This window comes from Ahaetulla prasina, chromosome 15 (assembly GCF_028640845.1).
Source record: "Ahaetulla prasina isolate Xishuangbanna chromosome 15, ASM2864084v1, whole genome shotgun sequence".
NCBI lineage: Eukaryota > Metazoa > Chordata > Lepidosauria > Squamata > Colubridae > Ahaetulla > Ahaetulla prasina.
This window is the reverse complement of record NC_080553.1, coordinates 1,498,167-1,514,839: the sequence shown is the minus strand read 5'-3', so window position 1 is coordinate 1,514,839 and position 16,673 is coordinate 1,498,167. Positions and strand designations below refer to the sequence as shown.

At 44.6% G+C, this 16,673-nt stretch overlaps 2 protein-coding genes across 2 annotated transcripts in view; one reads left to right on the top strand and one right to left on the bottom strand.

The window, feature by feature from the left end:
* Positions 1–16,673, bottom strand: part of RSPH14 (radial spoke head 14 homolog) — a 97,453-nt gene that overhangs the window by 29,919 nt on the left and 50,861 nt on the right. The gene's annotated exons all lie outside the window — the stretch shown is intronic.
* The window catches only part of GNAZ (G protein subunit alpha z), a 67,359-nt gene that overhangs the window by 13,930 nt on the left and 36,756 nt on the right, over positions 1–16,673 (top strand). The window contains exon 2 of the mRNA XM_058158291.1: positions 5,025–6,280. Coding sequence (XP_058014274.1) covers positions 5,558–6,280 — 723 coding nt within the window. The 5' untranslated portion in view covers positions 5,025–5,557. The remainder of the gene's footprint in view (positions 1–5,024; positions 6,281–16,673) is intronic.

The following is a 16,673-nucleotide window of genomic DNA, read 5'->3' as shown; positions in this document are numbered from 1 at the left end:
CTTGCTTAAGCAGGAGACCCTATATTATTGCAGACAAATGGCTGTCCAGTCTTTTAAAAACCTCCAGTGATGGAGGACCTATAACTTCTAGAGGCAGACTGTTCCACTGGTTAATTGTACTAGCTGTTAGGACTTTTCTCCTAGGCTGGATCTTTTCTCCTAGGCTCCTAGGCTGGATCATCTGGTCCTTCTTGTCCTGAGAGATTTAAGCTAGAAATAAGGAGAAATTTTCTGACAGTGGGAACAATCAACCCATGGATTCTGCCTTCAGAAGTTGTGGGAGCTTCAGCACTGGAGGCTTTCAAGAAGAGACTGGACTGCCATCTATCAGAAATGGTGTAGGGTCTCCTGCTTGGGTGGGTGGGGGGTTGGACTAGATGACCTTATAAGGTTTCTTCCAACTCTGTTAATCTGTTAAATCTGTTAAATAGATTGTGGCAGCCCCTCAAGTCCTAAAAGACAGCTGTCATGTCTCCCCTAATCCTTCCCTTTGATAGGCTAGACATACCTAGTTCCCTCAACAGTTCATCCTACGGTTTAGCCTCTTTGTTGTTCTCCTCTCCATTCTAGTGTCAAGGACTCTTTTCCTTCCTCTCTTTCTGCCACAAGAAGGGTGGGGGCATCTCTCAGGGCCTTTGAAAGGGCTTCAAGTCCTGAGCTGCTTCCTAACACACAGACACACACACCCTCCACCGGTCCCCATGAGTTGGGGGAGAGCTGGGGCAGGCTCTGCCAGGGGATGTAGCGTTCAGTGAGGGGCTCTAGGAGACACACAGCCCCCCAGCCCCTTCCAAGGGGCATGATGGGAAAGGGAATTGGGGCGGGGAGGTTGGGGTTCTCTGGTGTTCCTGACAATCAAGAGAAGAGCAGTGAAGGGTGGGCTGCCTGCTGCTTGTGGGGTCTTCATCTTCTCCCATGGCTGTTTGGCTTCCCTTCCCCTCCTCCTCTCCTTCGCTGCAGGTTGGTGGGCAGGGGGTGCTTAGGTGTATTTGTGTATGCGTGAATGATAGGGAGGAAGCATTCCTTTTATAAATGGAGTCAGCCAGAAGTTATTGATTCAACTAAGGTTGGGTTATTCTTTGTCCTGGCTCGTTTTTTTTTAATCTTTTGTTGTGGCCTTCTGGAACTATTACATACGCCCATGTTCGAATTGTGCATATTTGTGGAAGGAGAAGCTCCAGAACTGGTTTTATAAAGCTGGCAAGAGAAAAAGATCACCTTGCCTTTTATGAGGAATTTGCCTTAAGTTCAAGATGATTAGGCTTTGGGGTGAATGTTTCCCAACCTTTTCAGCTTTGCGGATTGGCGGAGGGAGGGGATGGTCCCGTGTGAGTGGCAAGCAAGTGCGTGCTCGCATCTCCATTTGCGTGAGCGGCAGGCACACGCATCCACCACTCACGCAAATGGAGCGCACTTCCGCGGCCCGGTTCCGTTCAAGGCCCGGCTGTGGGCTGTGGCCTGGGGGTTGGGGACCCTGCTGTATGTGGCAATAGTGATAGATCAGTCTGAAGCCCCTGTCTGCTTCGGGAGTTTTCAGTGCAGTGATTCCAAATACAAGTCAATAATCCTTGACTTATGACCTCAATTGAGCTTAAAATTTCTGTTCTTAAGTGAGGCATTTGTTAAGTTAAATTTGCCCCAATTTAGGATCTTCCTTGCCTTCGTTGTTAAGTGAATCCTGCAGTTGATAAGTGAGTAACCTGGTTGTTAAGTGAATCTGGCTTCCCCACTGCTGGTCAGAAGGTCGCAAAAGGGGATCACGTGATCCCAGGATACTGCGACCGTCATAAGTATGAACAACTTGCCAAGCATCTGAATTTGTATCACACGATCATGGGGCTACTGCAAAGGCTTCACTGTAGAAAACAGTCTTAAGTCACATTTTTCAGTGCTATTGTAACTTTGAATGGTCACTAAACAAACTGTTGTAAGTCAAGGACTACCTGTGTAGCTAGTCTTGACTTGGTAAGTGAGACAGTTACCCCATTTTATCACCTTTCTTGTCACAATTAAGTGAATCACTGGTCACTAAATGAACTGTTGTAAGTGGGCAGGTGCGAAATCTATTCATAGTTTTATTCCCGTGTATTCTGGGGGCCCCTTTAGAAGGGGCGCTGGTCCACCCCCAAAGATCTCAGGGGCTGCAGGGACCCCATTTATTAAATGGCATTATTCGTACTTTGCCATGAACTACAAGCCAGGATTTAGAACATAGAAGGGTGGGGTTCACGCATCATGGCGAATGGTGCAATGCTGGGTGATTGGGCAGCTGTTGTTTTTCTCTTCTGAAAGGGGGGGGGAAGAGGAGCTGGGTAACCACGGATCAATGTCGCTCTGGCACCAATGCCACAAGGAATTCTGGCAGGGATCATTGAGTGGTTCAACAGGCCTCATTTTTAGTAGCAGAATCAGTGTAGTTGACCGTGGGAAGGAACCAAGGAAGCATCCGGCAGATTCTCCCGGGAGACTCTGGTCGAACAAAGGACAAAGGGCGGACTGGACAGGGCTCCCCTTGGAAGGGCAAGGAGACAGTGGCACCCAGCATGCTTAGGGCTCTGGGTCGGGCTGGAGGAAACAGGGTGTGGGATGCAACAAGGCTCCCTTCTAGGTGCTCGGATGCTCTCTGTCTAGTGAGGGATGGTGTCCTGCTGGGGGCACCTGGCCAGGAATGTGAGTGGGTGAGTGAAACCGTGAGTTCTAGTCCTGCCTCAGGCACAAAGCCAGCTGGGTGACCTTGGGCCAGTCTCTCCCTTAGGAAGAAGGAAATGGCAAAGCACTTCCAAAAAACCTTGCCAAGAAAACTGCAGGGATTTGCCTGGATAGTTGCCAGGAGTCAACACTTAGAAAACACTGTAAAAATTGCTGCTGACACAAAGATAGAGTTATCAAAATACTAAAGTTAGCAAAATACTATAGGATGCTTTATGATGAGGAAACGACAGCTGGAGGCATACTATAGGTGTAATTGGGAGAAGAGAAGACCAGTAGTGCCCTTGAGCAGAAGGTGGAGCAGCATTCTTCTAAGTTCTTGCAGAAGATTGGACTACACAGAAGTAGATTTTGGTTTCCGATTTACTTTCAGGAAAAAAATTCCTACCTGAGTTGTTCACTATGGAACGGGTGTGTGTGTGTGTAATGGGCTGTGTGGGTGACATTGGGGGACGAGGGGAAGAGAAGCTGCCTAGGAAGCAACCAGGCAAGAGAGACAGGAGTCCCCAGGGGCTAAAGTAAAACAGACAGAAAAAGAAACTTAGAAATGGATCTGCATTAATGGATCAAGTACTTTTTAAAATTATTTATTTATTCGCATTTTTCGCATTTTTACTACTTTTGTGGTGGAGGGAAGTTTGTATCTTCCCACTTGCAAGATTTTGTTCATGCAGCCTTTCAGTGAGGGAGCTTTAGCTCACCTGGTTGGGTTTCCTGTCTGGTTTAGCTAGGAGGGCTTTAAACGGACGCTGGGTGGCCCTTTGTTGGGGATGCTGTAGGAATGGATTGGATGGCCTTCCAAGTTAAAATCTTTACATTCTGTAGTTTGATCTTGCTAAATCCCAAGCAAGTATATAGTGTAGTCCGTGTGATATACGAATATCCCCCCCCCACATTGACTCAACCTTAATTTTTTCACTCATATAGAATAGAATAGAATAGAATAGAATAGAATAGAATAGAATAGAATAGAATAGTTTTTTTAATTGGCCAAGTGTGATTGGACACACAAGGAATTTGTCTTGGTGCATATGCTCTCAGTGTACATAAAAAAAAAAACCTTCATCAAAGGTACAACATTTACAACACTTAATGATAGTCATAGGCTACAAATAAGCAATCAGGAAACAATATCAGTATAAATTGTAAGGATACAAGCAACAAAAGTACAGTCATAAGTGGAAGGAGATGGATGATGGGAATGATGAGAAGATTAATAGTAGTGCAGATTTAGTAAATAGTTTGACAGTATTGAGGGAATTATTTGTTTAGCAAGTGATGGCATTCGGGAAAATGTCGGGAAAATTCTTGTGTCTAGTTATTCTGGTGTGCAGTGCTCTATAGCGTCGTTTTGAGGGTAGGAGTTGAAACAGTTGAATTTGAAATTGGCTCATTAATTTTGTGAAACTGATTGGCATGCAGAGGAAGCCCCCCCACCTCATACAGTCAGAGGGAGTCAGGCACCAGCCCCCATGTCTCCGTAAGGAGTGATGGTGGCGCAGTGGTTAGAATGCAGTATTACAGGCTGACTCTGCCCACAGCTTTCTAGGGCTCAGGATTGGCTCAGCCTTCCATCCTTCCAAGGTTGGTAAAATGAGGACCCAGATTGTTGGTGGCCATATGCTGACTCTGTAAACTGCTTGGAGAGGGCTTTAAATTACTATGGAGTGGTACCACAGTCTTTAGAGCTGTGGTGGCGCAGTGGTTAGAATGTAGGATAGAATGTAGGTCTGCAGGATATTTCTGCTGACCGCCAGGTCTTTCCCAAAGCTTAAGATCTTCCTCTTTAAAAGTCACAATTTCCTGCTCCTCGCATTTGTTCCATTGTAGCAGAGATGCTGGCTGCATTGTCCTTGCCTAGTTTTCACATGGTGGGAGAAGCATCAGGACCAGGAGGGTTTGTCCTTCGACCAGCTTGTCGCAGAGCCCAGTGCTGTAAATCATAGTTTTATAAATGCCAATCTGTGATTCATAAATGCCAAAAATGCAGAAGTACCAAAATATTAAGAACACTCTGCTTATGCCTAGAGGCGCTCTTGGGCAATCAGAAGCGCTCAACTTCCCCCTCTTCTCTTGTCTGCTCTCCTCTTGGAGGGAAGAAGGTCAGGAATAACACATCTGCTTTGCCATCAAGTGAAAAGATCAGGCTGGCAGGGCCTGTTGGGCTAAGCACCTATTCCCAACACGAATCCTCTTCTCCTCAATTGGCTTTCCCACAATTACCCCGCTTTTCCATTCAGGCTGAAGGACGAGGGGAAGAAGGAACACAAAAAGAGCCAGCAATTGAGTTTATTTATTTTGCCTTCCTTTTGCAGGTGGGGACGACTGAGTCCTGTCCCCAAACGTGACGCCGGCACGAAAGAATTGCCCAAGAAGCCAAATGCATACAGCACCATGGTTTCCCAGAGCTTCGTCTGCACCTGAGGCCTACTTGCAGGAGCAACTGGACCATCCATAGCAGGCTGAAGCATAGCCGGCCAACGTACAGAAGATTCCTTGTGTGCAGACGAGGATGACAGAACGATGCAGGAGGACAAGGGCAGCCCAAGGAGAGAAGGAGGTCTGAGTCTTTTGTAGGAAAGAGAAACTCCCTTCCTTACTGGAATGTGCAACTGTTTATTTTCCCCATACGAGGGGGCCTTGTGATCTGCTGCGATGGTGGCTTGTAATTGCTGGTGACGCAACCAAATTCTATACCCCTGCTGCGAGAGACGGAGCTGCTGGTGGAGGGGCGTTTTGGAGGAACCTTCTCAGCCGCCACCTGGCTGTCCATCCCCTCCAGACCCAATTCCTGGAGCTCCTCTTTCGAGAGTCTCAGGTGGCCTCTCCTGCTCGCCTCCGCTGTACCATGGGATGTCGGCAAAGTTCAGAGGAAAAAGAGGCAGCGCGGCGGTCCCGAAGAATTGACCGCCACCTGCGCTCTGAGAGTCAGCGGCAGCGGCGGGAAATCAAGCTCCTTCTCCTGGGCACCAGCAACTCTGGCAAAAGTACCATTGTCAAACAAATGAAAATCATTCACAGTGGCGGCTTTAATTTGGAAGCTTGCAAGGAATACAAGCCCTTGATAATTTACAACGCCATTGACTCTCTCACCCGCATCATCCGCGCCCTGGCATCCCTGAAGATCGAGTTCCACAACCCCGACCGCGCCTATGACGCCGTGCAGCTCTTTGCCTTGACGGGCCCCGCAGAGAGCAAAGGGGAGATCACCCCAGAGCTGCTGGGGGTCATGAAGAGGCTGTGGGCCGACCCTGGGGTGCAGGAGTGCTTCCGCCGGTCCAATGAGTACCACCTGGAGGACAATGCCGCCTACTACCTGAATGACCTGGACAGGATCGCCGCCTTGGACTACATCCCCACCGTGGAGGACATCTTGCGCTCCCGGGACATGACCACGGGGATTGTGGAGAACAAGTTTACGTTCAAAGAGCTGACTTTCAAAATGGTGGACGTGGGTGGGCAGAGATCCGAGCGCAAAAAGTGGATCCATTGTTTTGAGGGGGTTACAGCAATAATTTTCTGTGTGGAGCTGAGTGGATATGACTTGAAGCTGTATGAAGATAACCAAACCGTAAGTGTGCCTGAGCCTTTTCCTGGTCCTTCTTGACAGCTTCATTATGGGGCTGCTGAATGACAGTCTGTGCTGAATGGTTTCCAAAGCCCATCCAGCTAGCCGATAGCTTGGCTTCCTGGGCTTCTCTCCTGCTGCGTTTATAGAAGAGCTTCACCTTCGCTCTACTTTTGTCAGATCAAGATGACTTACTTACCGTGTTTCCCCGAAAATAAGACCCTGTTTTATATTTTTTTGAACCCTGAAATAAGCGCTTGGCCTTATTGCCATGCGCTCAAAAAACCTGATTGGGCTTATTATCAGGGGAGGTCTTATTGTGGGAGAAACAGGGTAGATGAAAGATAAAGTAACTGCCTATTAATGGTGGGGGGGGGTGTTCCCTGGGAATTTAGTAATAAAGATGCTGCTAAAGGCAAGCCAAGGGGAAGCAGGGGAAGGGGGGCTGCCCGGATGTCAAGGGGAAAGCTCTTCTGCCCAGGGAAGCTCTCCATACGAAAGGGGCACAGGAGGAATTAGCAGAGGGTCTCCAGGGATGAAGAGGCTCTGCCCTGCAGATGCCAACTAACAAGACTAGTCGTGGCGTGTGGTCTCAACTGGCATGGAAAGCCAAAAACTCTATGGGCCTTATTACAGAAGAGGCACCTGCAATCTCCTGGTGCTTGTAATCGCTCAACCTTTTCCTTCTTACCATCAGAATGGAAAAACAACTCCTGCCTAAAGGATCTCATATTTTATCTCACTTTACCAGAAAGGGAGCCTATCAGAGCAAATGGAGCCTTATCAAGAGCCATGTCATTAATTAACTATTTGTGCTGGCTGAGTCTGAATATCCACAGCCTCTCTTTTGGTGTAGATATGGGTGAGTCTCCTGTCAAAGGAGAGGAGAGACAGAGGTTTTAGAGGTGCAGTTGAGAAAATAATTCTACGAGTGGGATCTCTCATTTACATGAAACTGATTTTGATTTTAGTTGTTAACTCAATAAATTCATCCTGGCTGGGAAATCTGGCCTTGGGATAGATGTAAATGCATACATGTAGTCAGACAAACAGATATAGACATGTATACGGACTCACATATAGAAAGAGAGATGAGGAAAATGTCAAGGGTTGGCTTCAGTAAAATTGGCAGGATTTTATCTAACTTTCTGGGGTGGGCAAGAAGCATCTTAAATTCTGTGTTAAATTTCCTTTGAGTAAATATAGTAAAATCAGCTTGGCATTTGAGCAAACATCATTATGGAAATCTCCAACTATATAAAAATGTTTTGAGACTGTTGCTTTTACCCTCCTAAAGTTGATCTTTACTGTCAATTTTCTTTGGTCTTTCAAAACCTTGCCTTGCTATAGAATTTATTCATGGCAGCAAGATGCCTCTGACCTGTACTCTAGTATCCGTCTGTTCCAATAGACCTTCTGGGTAACCCTTTCTGCAACCACTGGACTCCAGGAGAAGGATAGTACCTAAAGTTAAGGCACTGCAAATAGTCAGCCAAAGTGAGTCTATGAGTTCAGCTCCTGGTAAATGCTTTGAATCCCATAGAATAAGTCTGAGGAGTCCCAGTAAAGGACAAAGCCATTGCTTGGTGCATCTGGTGGTCGTTGCAACTCTACACAATCAGTGTATTACTATTATTTATTAAATTTGTTTGCCACCCATTTTGCCACAAGGTGACTCAAAATATCATTTACATTTCTTTAAATGATAATTTCTGGGAACAGTTCAGTACAGCCCCAATTTCATTTGGCTCAGCCACATTGTCTTTATAGGGATTCCTAGAATTCAGGCTTAGAGGCCACATGCATACAGTACATCCAAGCCATCTTCTTTTTCTGTTCCTCCTAATGGATATTTACCGGCTCTGAAATAGGAATTGAAGAAATTGCTCAGGGTTTCTTGGAATCACTTCTGACCATCATTCAGCTTTGTGTCCATAGAAACTGAGAAAAAGATCACACATTTTCTCACATTGCGCTGTTTTGGTAGGATGTATTTCAGTAATGCTGCAAATCTCCACACTTGAGATGCAGTTGTGGGAATTGCAGGCAGTGTGAGGCAGGTACAAGAGCTGCTTAATTCCGAGAGAACTTTGTCTTACAGCAAATGATAGGAGAAGAGAGTTTCATTCTGAGTCTTAAGTTAGTTTATAGAGAGGTTAAAAAGAGCTTGCTGCAGCCAACATTGTATAGTCAATGTTCTTGCATATAATAAAGATGCTCAAGAATCACATAGGTAAGAAGAGATCTGTGGAAACGAACTGAAAATGATCAAGAATGTAGAAAGAAAATTCATCAGCAGAAGAGAATATTTATAGCTCATGGTTGAACTGTTGGGTCCATGGTGCTCTCTGAGATAAGTTGTTTTTGTCGCAGACGTTTCATGACCCAGGTAGGTAATATCATCAGTGCAAACCCACTCCCTTTAGCACTAATGATGTTACCTAGTTGGGTCATGAAATGTCTGTAAGAAAACCACCCAGCTCAGAGAACCCCCAGGACCCCAGAGAAAATGTAGTTAACTGAAAATATTTGGAGATTATAGGCTGTAGAGATTCTCGAGTCATCCAGGTCGTGGTTGTCTCAAAGGTGCTTTTTCAGGAAGCAACTGGACTTTCTTGTTAAAAAACAAGAAAGTCCAGTTGCCTCCTGAAAAAGCACCTTTGGGACATTTGGAGATTATGTGGAATCACGAAATCGAAAGCTGTCACCTGCTCAGTGCAGAAACCCTCATCGGATTCCAGCTGTCCCAGCATCTGCCTGGGATGAGCACTGGAAAGCCAGTGCTTCATGGTGCGGAAAGACGGGGGGGGGGCGCCTTGAGAAACAAGAGGTTGGGAGCAAAACGCAACCTGAGGTAAGTCTCTGCTTCACTGAGCTGCCCTCAGAGATGAAGGTTGCTGTCAAAATGCCCAATATGCAGGTAGACCTCGGAGTAGAACCATTCAATTAGGGAGCTTTTGAAGTTACAATGGCTTACAACTAGTGTGTCCTTCAGAGTTTTTTACCTTTGAAAAAGAGCTTCAGTCTTACTGAAATTTTAGCAAGCCTCGCACTGAAAGAAATATGAAGAAAAAGAAAGGACTTCTTTATGCGGTTTTTTGGAATAGATCAAAGGTTTTGGTTTTGACAAGAAGGATGCTTCTGCTCATGGCCACTTTGCTCCATTGGATTCTGTAATGAAGCCATGAGGTGGACCCAGGAGTCAGTCCTCTGGGGTGGCTCGTCATGGAAATGGGTAACTTTCATGGCTATAGAGTGTGCCTTTAACGAGCCAACACCCAATACCCCCCCCACACACACACACAAATGTCTACGGAGGTTCTCAGTCATCCAGGTCATGGTTGTCTCAAGGGTGCTTTTTCAAAAGGCAACTGGACTTCCTTATTTTTCCTTGAAGATGTTTTGCTTTTCATCTAAGAAGCTTCTTCCCTTCTGACTGAATGATGGAATATGGAAGGATTTACATTCCTTGCAGTCACTATTCACACTATTTAATAATAATAATAATAATAATAATAACAACAATAACAACAATAATAACAATAATAATAACAATAATAATAATAATAATAATAATAATAATAATAATAATATTTTAATTTGTATACCGCCCTTCTCCCGAAGGACTCAGGGCGGTGCACAGCCAAAATAAAATACAAAAAGAACAGTACATATAATATTAAGAACACCCCTTAAAAAACTTATTCAATTGGCCAAAAATTTAAAATACAGTACCACCCTATAAAAATTTACAAAAATTTAAAACCCATAAAAGCAAATTAAAAATTTTAAAATCAAGCCAGTCCAGCTAAACGGAATAAATAGGTTTTAAGTTTGCGGCAAAAGGTCCGAAGGTCGGATAGTTGACGAAGTCCAGGGGGAAGTTCGTTCCACAGGGTAGGAGCCCCCACAGAGAAGGCCCTCCCCCTGGGGGCCGCCAGTCGACATTGTTTGGCTGACGGCACCCTAAGGAGTCCCTCTCTGTGAGAACGCACCGGTCGCTGGGAGATAGAAGATGGCAGTAGACGGTCCCTTAAATTTAGGTGACCCTGAGGGCACAAATAAACTTCCAAGTGGCCTCAATGACTCTCAGAGCGCTAATGACCAGTTGACTGCAAGGAATATAAATCCTTCCATTCTCCACCATTCAGTCAGAACTGAAAAAGCTTCTTGGATGAGAAGTGAAAGTCTTCAAGGAAAAATAAAGTCTCTTAAAAAAGCACTTTTAGGATACACACACACACACTTTACTATAAGTTTTTGCCCTTTTCCAAATCCATAGTCACAGTTGAAGGCAGCCGGTATTGACTAGACTCTAGAGGAGCACCAGCTGATGCATGCCAATTCTCATCTAAAGTAATCAGCTCATGTCATTTGATCTTTAGTTCGGTAAAGGATCCCTGCTCTTTTTTAGAGCCAGAGAAAATTACAATTGCACCTTCTTTACACTAAGTGCCCAACTTGAATATTCACGATCTAAGAGCTTTTATAGACATTCTAGCAGAAATATTTTCTGAATAATATAGCGCTCACACTAATGCTTTTCTCATTCCCTGAGCGAAAGAGAAATTGGCCAGACTGCATTGTGGTTTTGGTCAATAGTGAGGAAACAGAGTCCTCTAAGTTAACCAGCTGCTAAGCCACATCTGGAAGGCTGCACTTCCAGTTGTACATCCACTAAAAAGGTGAAAGCATAGCTGTGCACCTGTGGGAAATATTTGTGTCACTTATTATAGCTGCAAACACAGTGTAGTACATGATCATTATAATTTACACTGATGTACAAACAAATTAGTGTGCAGTTCTTCCCTTGAGATGCTGTTGGCTTTGCAATCCCTTAAGCGTTCACATGCCCTTTGCCACTCCTCACAAATTAAAAATAAATTTTCCGCCAAGGCTAGCTAGAAAGAGATGGTTTGCTTCACCCCACTATTATATTAAGCCACTTGACAACGTAGACCACAACCTATTTCTTGGTGAGCTTCAAAAATGTGGCCTTGACAGTATCACCACCAGATGGATTTGTAAGTGGTTACCAAACAGCATTCAACGTCTACTCCTTAATAGGACTACATGTGCATGGAGGAGAGCATGCAGTCGGGTACCCCAAGGTTCTGTCTTAGGCCCAGGATTCTTCAATATCTTCATAAACGATTTAGATGAGGGGACAGAAGGGGAACTCATCAAATTTGCAAACAACACCAAGCTGGCAAGAATAGGCTTAAGATCCAGATGGGTGCTCAGGGATGACTCACACCCGGTCAGCACTTCTTTACCCTCCTACCACTGGGAAGGAGATTTAGGAGTATAGCCAGCAGCACAAACAGGCTGAAGCACAGTTTTTATCCGTGGGCTGTCAGACTCCTGAATACGAAATAACTTCATAACTACATAGTACGAAGGACTTACAGAGACTGGACAGCCATTCATCTGAAATGGTATAAGCTCTCCTGCTTGAACGGGGTTGGACTAGAAGACCTCCAGGGTCCCTTCCAACTCTCATGATATTCTATATTTTATATTCCAGGCTAGAAAGAAAGACATGGAAAAGAGCAACACAACTCTGCATATTATAGGGCATCTTGACAAATTAAATATTGAGAGATCAAAACCAAACATGCTAGAATCCTGAAATAATTTATCTTCTATTTTCCTTGCTAGCTTCTGTTTTAGAAAATTAGAAAAGAGCCAAGGTACTGCTAATTTTTAAAATGCCCTGCTGAGCTGAAGGTGATCCAGTCCAGTCTAGGCATAATATCTCTGATGGGTAGATGGTTGAAGAGTGGGATTCAGTTCAGTGATATGCCAGTGGAACCTGGAAAAACAGAGTAGAAATGAAACAAAAAAACCAACAACAAATCTTGCCACCTTTAGTGTAATTTATAGAGATTTTCTCAAATCATACCTGGAGCATGCCCCAGTTTGTCAGTGTCCTTCCTACAATGCAATTAATGCTACTGAATGCAACATTCGGTATGCAGAACATGGTTTGGCTTGACGTTAAAGCTGCACTTCAGTCACTGCAGCCTGTTAAATGAATCTTGCTAGCTTCTGCCCACTGTCCCAGCTTCTCAAGTTTCTCCAGAATCCCAATTCTATCCCTTTCAGTTTGTCTGTCTTTCTGCAAATACAACTTTTTGGTGGGCCCCTGTGATGTTTACACTCATGTTCTACTTCCTGTATATGTGCCTGTATGTAATCCTTGTAAAGGTCTACATCTCAGTGAAAAAACTGAAAGGCATGATGAGAGGCAAGATCCTGTAGGTGAGACCATACGAGGTGATGCTAATTTCTATTTTTGTGTGTGAAAAAGATCTGGGTGTGTGTTGGTGGGTAACAAGCTGAACATGTGCTCACATTGTGATGTAACTGCAGAAGAAGAAAAAGGAAGTAAGTTGGCTCTAAGGGAGGCTCAAGATAAATTTATCAGGTTCAAGATAAATGGCTGCTCCTTTCTATTTTGCACAGCTAGACCACACTTAGAATATGGTGTGAATTCTGGGCCCTGTGTTTTAGGAAGGATGTTGACAGACTGGAGCATCTCTAGAGATGAGCAGCAAGATTATGAGGGTCTTGGACTAAAAAAATTGAAAGGAAGCATTGAAGGCGTTGGGTATGTTAGTCTGGAAGAAACACAAACCTTATCTACAAGTGACTGAAGGACTGCCATGTAAAAATGGAGCAGAATGATTGTTGGTTGTTCCACAAGAAGCTAATGGGTGTCAGTTACAAGAAAGATAATCCCCATGGAGCTCTTGGGCAGGTCATTTAGTGATACAGCCTTAGTACACCAATAAAACCCAGTTAGCCAACTCAGTCCTGAGCCACCAAGGTTCTTCTCCGCTGAGCTGGGCTTCTGGCTCACTCTTATGTTCCTACTGAGATAGACTACTCTCGACTGGAGACACACACACACCGTGTGGAAACTCCTGGACTCAGGGTATGCCTGTGTTTCATGGGTAACTGCACTTCGCCTTGCGTCTTTGGTCTGTTCCGTGTGAATAAACTGCAGGTAGTCCTCAACCTACGACCACAATTGATCCCAACATTTATGTTGCTAAGTGAGAAATTTGTTGAGTGAGTTTTGCTGCATTTTACGACTTTTCTCACCACATTCGTTAAGTGAATTATGGCAGTTCTTAAATTAGTAACCTGGTTGTTAAGTGAATCTGGTTTCCCCACTGGCTTTCAGTCAGAAGGTTGCAAAAGGGGTGTGTGTGTGTGTGTCACATGACTCCAGGACACGGCAACCATCATAAATGTGAGTCAGTTTTCAACGATCCAAATCTGAATCACAGGATCATGGGAATGCTGCAACAGTCATAAGTGTGAGAAATGGTCACTTTTTTCAGTGCTGTTGTAACTTTGAATGGTCACTAAGTGAACTGTTGTAAATCGAGGACTACCTATATATGCTTGCAATCCATTCAGCATGTTCCAGAGCACCTCCTGAATTGTAATTATCCCTTTGCATTAAGACAACAAAAAGAATTATTTTCCTTTATCTACATGAAGCCCCTGCAATCCTTGGCTTGCCAAAATTGACCTGTCTTTGTACGTGTTCACTTAGTATGCAGACTCTGCAGCCTGCCTGTTCGTAGCCAATCCCATTCCCAATATTCAGCATTGCACTGCTTTCCCGCTTCTTCATTCCTGGATCAGGTTTGCAAGGCATTTCCAAGCACATCCTTCCTGGTTCTTGGGAGACGACGCAATCCACCTCTTGTCAGGAGTCCTTTATCTCAGAAATGCCTCCTGGCTGTTCCCGAAGAAATCAAACTCTTCCCACGGAGTCCATCTGCAGGGCCAGTTGTTCACTTCCAGCATTCCTTCCCATCTGTTGTGGGCCACATGCGTCAAGATAAAGAAGGGACAAAAACATCTGCAGCTCCTTCACGATCCCACGCAGGGTTTCCTAGTCCCTGGAGCTGTGTCATCCATTCCCTTGGGGATCAGCAGAAGGGAATATTTGTTGGTGGGCTTTTAGAAGCCCAGTTGTGTGCCCAGGAAGGGAGCCTGTCTCGCTTCATATGCTCCCTGTCTAACAGATGGTTCTGAGGACTCAGCTAGTAGGGAGTCTCAGATGTCCACCATCTGTCTGCTCCTCTTCAGGTCGGAGGCAAGAAACCCTCCCTTTTGCCAAGCTTCTAGAGCCCTCTCCCTCTGGGCTTTCTTCAAGGTCCAGAAACACCATCTACGGAGGGATGGAATCTATTCTGAAGCTCTGTAGTTGGAGACTTCTCCGTGACATCCTCTGCCTTTGTGTTATTTCTTCATTTTTATTCATATTCTTCATATTACTTCATTTCTCTGCCCTACCAATTTGATTTCTTTTTGTCTTCTGGGAAGCTTCTTGCTACCATTGTTCTCCACAAGTGCTTCCTGACTTCCATTCAAGAATTGTCCTAGCATACGCCATCTTTCCTGATCAACCGGGGAATAGTTCTGACATGTTGATAACTCAGGGAAAAATAAACATTTATTTTTTTGCAACAGAAGTAGTACAGTGGTGTGAAGTCCATCCTACTCTCAGTAGCGTTTGCCCTGTTTCAGTATTATTTGTATAAGAATATGGAGTTGTGTATCGTCTGGAGAAGGAAGGTGAAGGAGAGTAAAGAGCAGAGGTGAAGACTTGTTCTTTACTATTCCAGAATGTAGCATCTAGATGAATAATATAATGAGGCTACAGAAAGCATTAGATTGGCATCTTGTCAGCTTCAGTAACAGTTTTACAACTTTTTCACAGACATCCCAATAGTTTCTCTGATCCTGGTGGGAAATATCCAGCCCAGCAGAGAGGCGGGATCAAGCATAGAGCTACGCTGGAGTCACTCTGCATTTAGTGTGCACAAAAGAATTCGTGGAGCCTTACCGTATTGTTCCCGGGAGTTTACTGCCAAACTGGGGAGATTCATTAGGAGGAACATAAAGCTACTGTGTTTTCCCCAAAATAAGACCTGGTCCTTTTCTTTTGGGCTCCAAAATAGGCACTAGGGCTTATTTTGGCGGGATGTCTTAGGAGTGCCACCGCAGCGGCTTACCTCAGGGCTCCCGCAGCCAGGCCATCCACGCCCGGACATCTGCCTTGCCTTGTGACTGCGGCACTGGCGTGTTGCTCAGCTTCCTGCTCTGTTGCAGCCGCAAGCAAGCAGAAGAAGTGGGACAGTGGCCACGCGGGATCTTGCTGGATGGCGCTGTTGGAGCTGCCACGGTGAGGTGAGGCAGTTGTCAGGGCGGGGATGGCCTGGCTGTGGAGGCCTTGAGGTAAGCCGGTGTGGTGACACTCAAAAGAAATAGACAACATAAAAACAAGATGTCTGCTTAAGATAAATGCCCTCCCTCCCTACAAATTTTCTCTCCAATCCCAAGAAAACAAGAATTCTAGTTCCTGTCTTATTGTCTCCTTCATATTGTCTCTTTTTGCTTTTTCCCAAATATTAAACAAGGCCTCCAGAAACCAAAATGTTGCTCACTTCTTATTAACAACAAACACTGAGCAAACCCCATGAACTTTAGATCAATTATTATGATTGGATGATATATTTTGAATTGCCATGTAACAATTATTTGCCGAAATATACAGGCTTGATTAAAATACCTTCTGAAATCTGGTCATGAGCTGACAATCTTAACTATTAAAGAACTCTCTAGAACTAGAGGATTTAATCAGAAATTTGCAAAATAATAAGCACCTAGCAATTACTAGTAATGGTTGCTGGACTTTGCCAAATTAGATATTGAAAAGTATAGGGAGCCATGGCATAAAGACTTGTAACATCCAATATATAATTATGAATATAATCATCTATTTGAGCATAGATTTGGGCTTCCACATATCACATGTCCGTGGATTTAGAATGGCAACTTAAAGACAAAAGGCTGAAGGCAGAGAAAGAAAGAAGGTGTCGTAGGAGATACAGGTCTTCATCTAAGCTCAGCATGCTTTTCTAGACTATTAGGATCATAATCTTTGGTTGCTACGATATAAAAAAGATGCTGAAATACTGGAAAGAGTGCAGAGAACAGCAACAAAGACGATTAGGGGGCTGGAGGCTAAAACATATGAAGAGCGGTTGCAGGAACTGGGTATGCCTAGTTTAATGAAAAGAAGGACTAGGGGAGACATGATACCAGTGTTTCAATATCTCAGGGGTTGCCACAGAGAAGAGGGAGTCAAGCTATTCTCCAAAGCACCAGAAGGCAAGACAAGAAGCAATAAATGGAAACTAACCAAGGAGAGAACCAACCTAGAACTAAGGAGAAAGTTCCTGACAAAACAAGAAACCAGTGGAACAGAAGCTGCCTTCAGAAGTTGTGGGTGCTCCATTACTGGAGGTTTTCAAGAAGAGATTGGACAGCCATTTGTCCAGAATGATAAAGGGTATCCTGCAGGGGG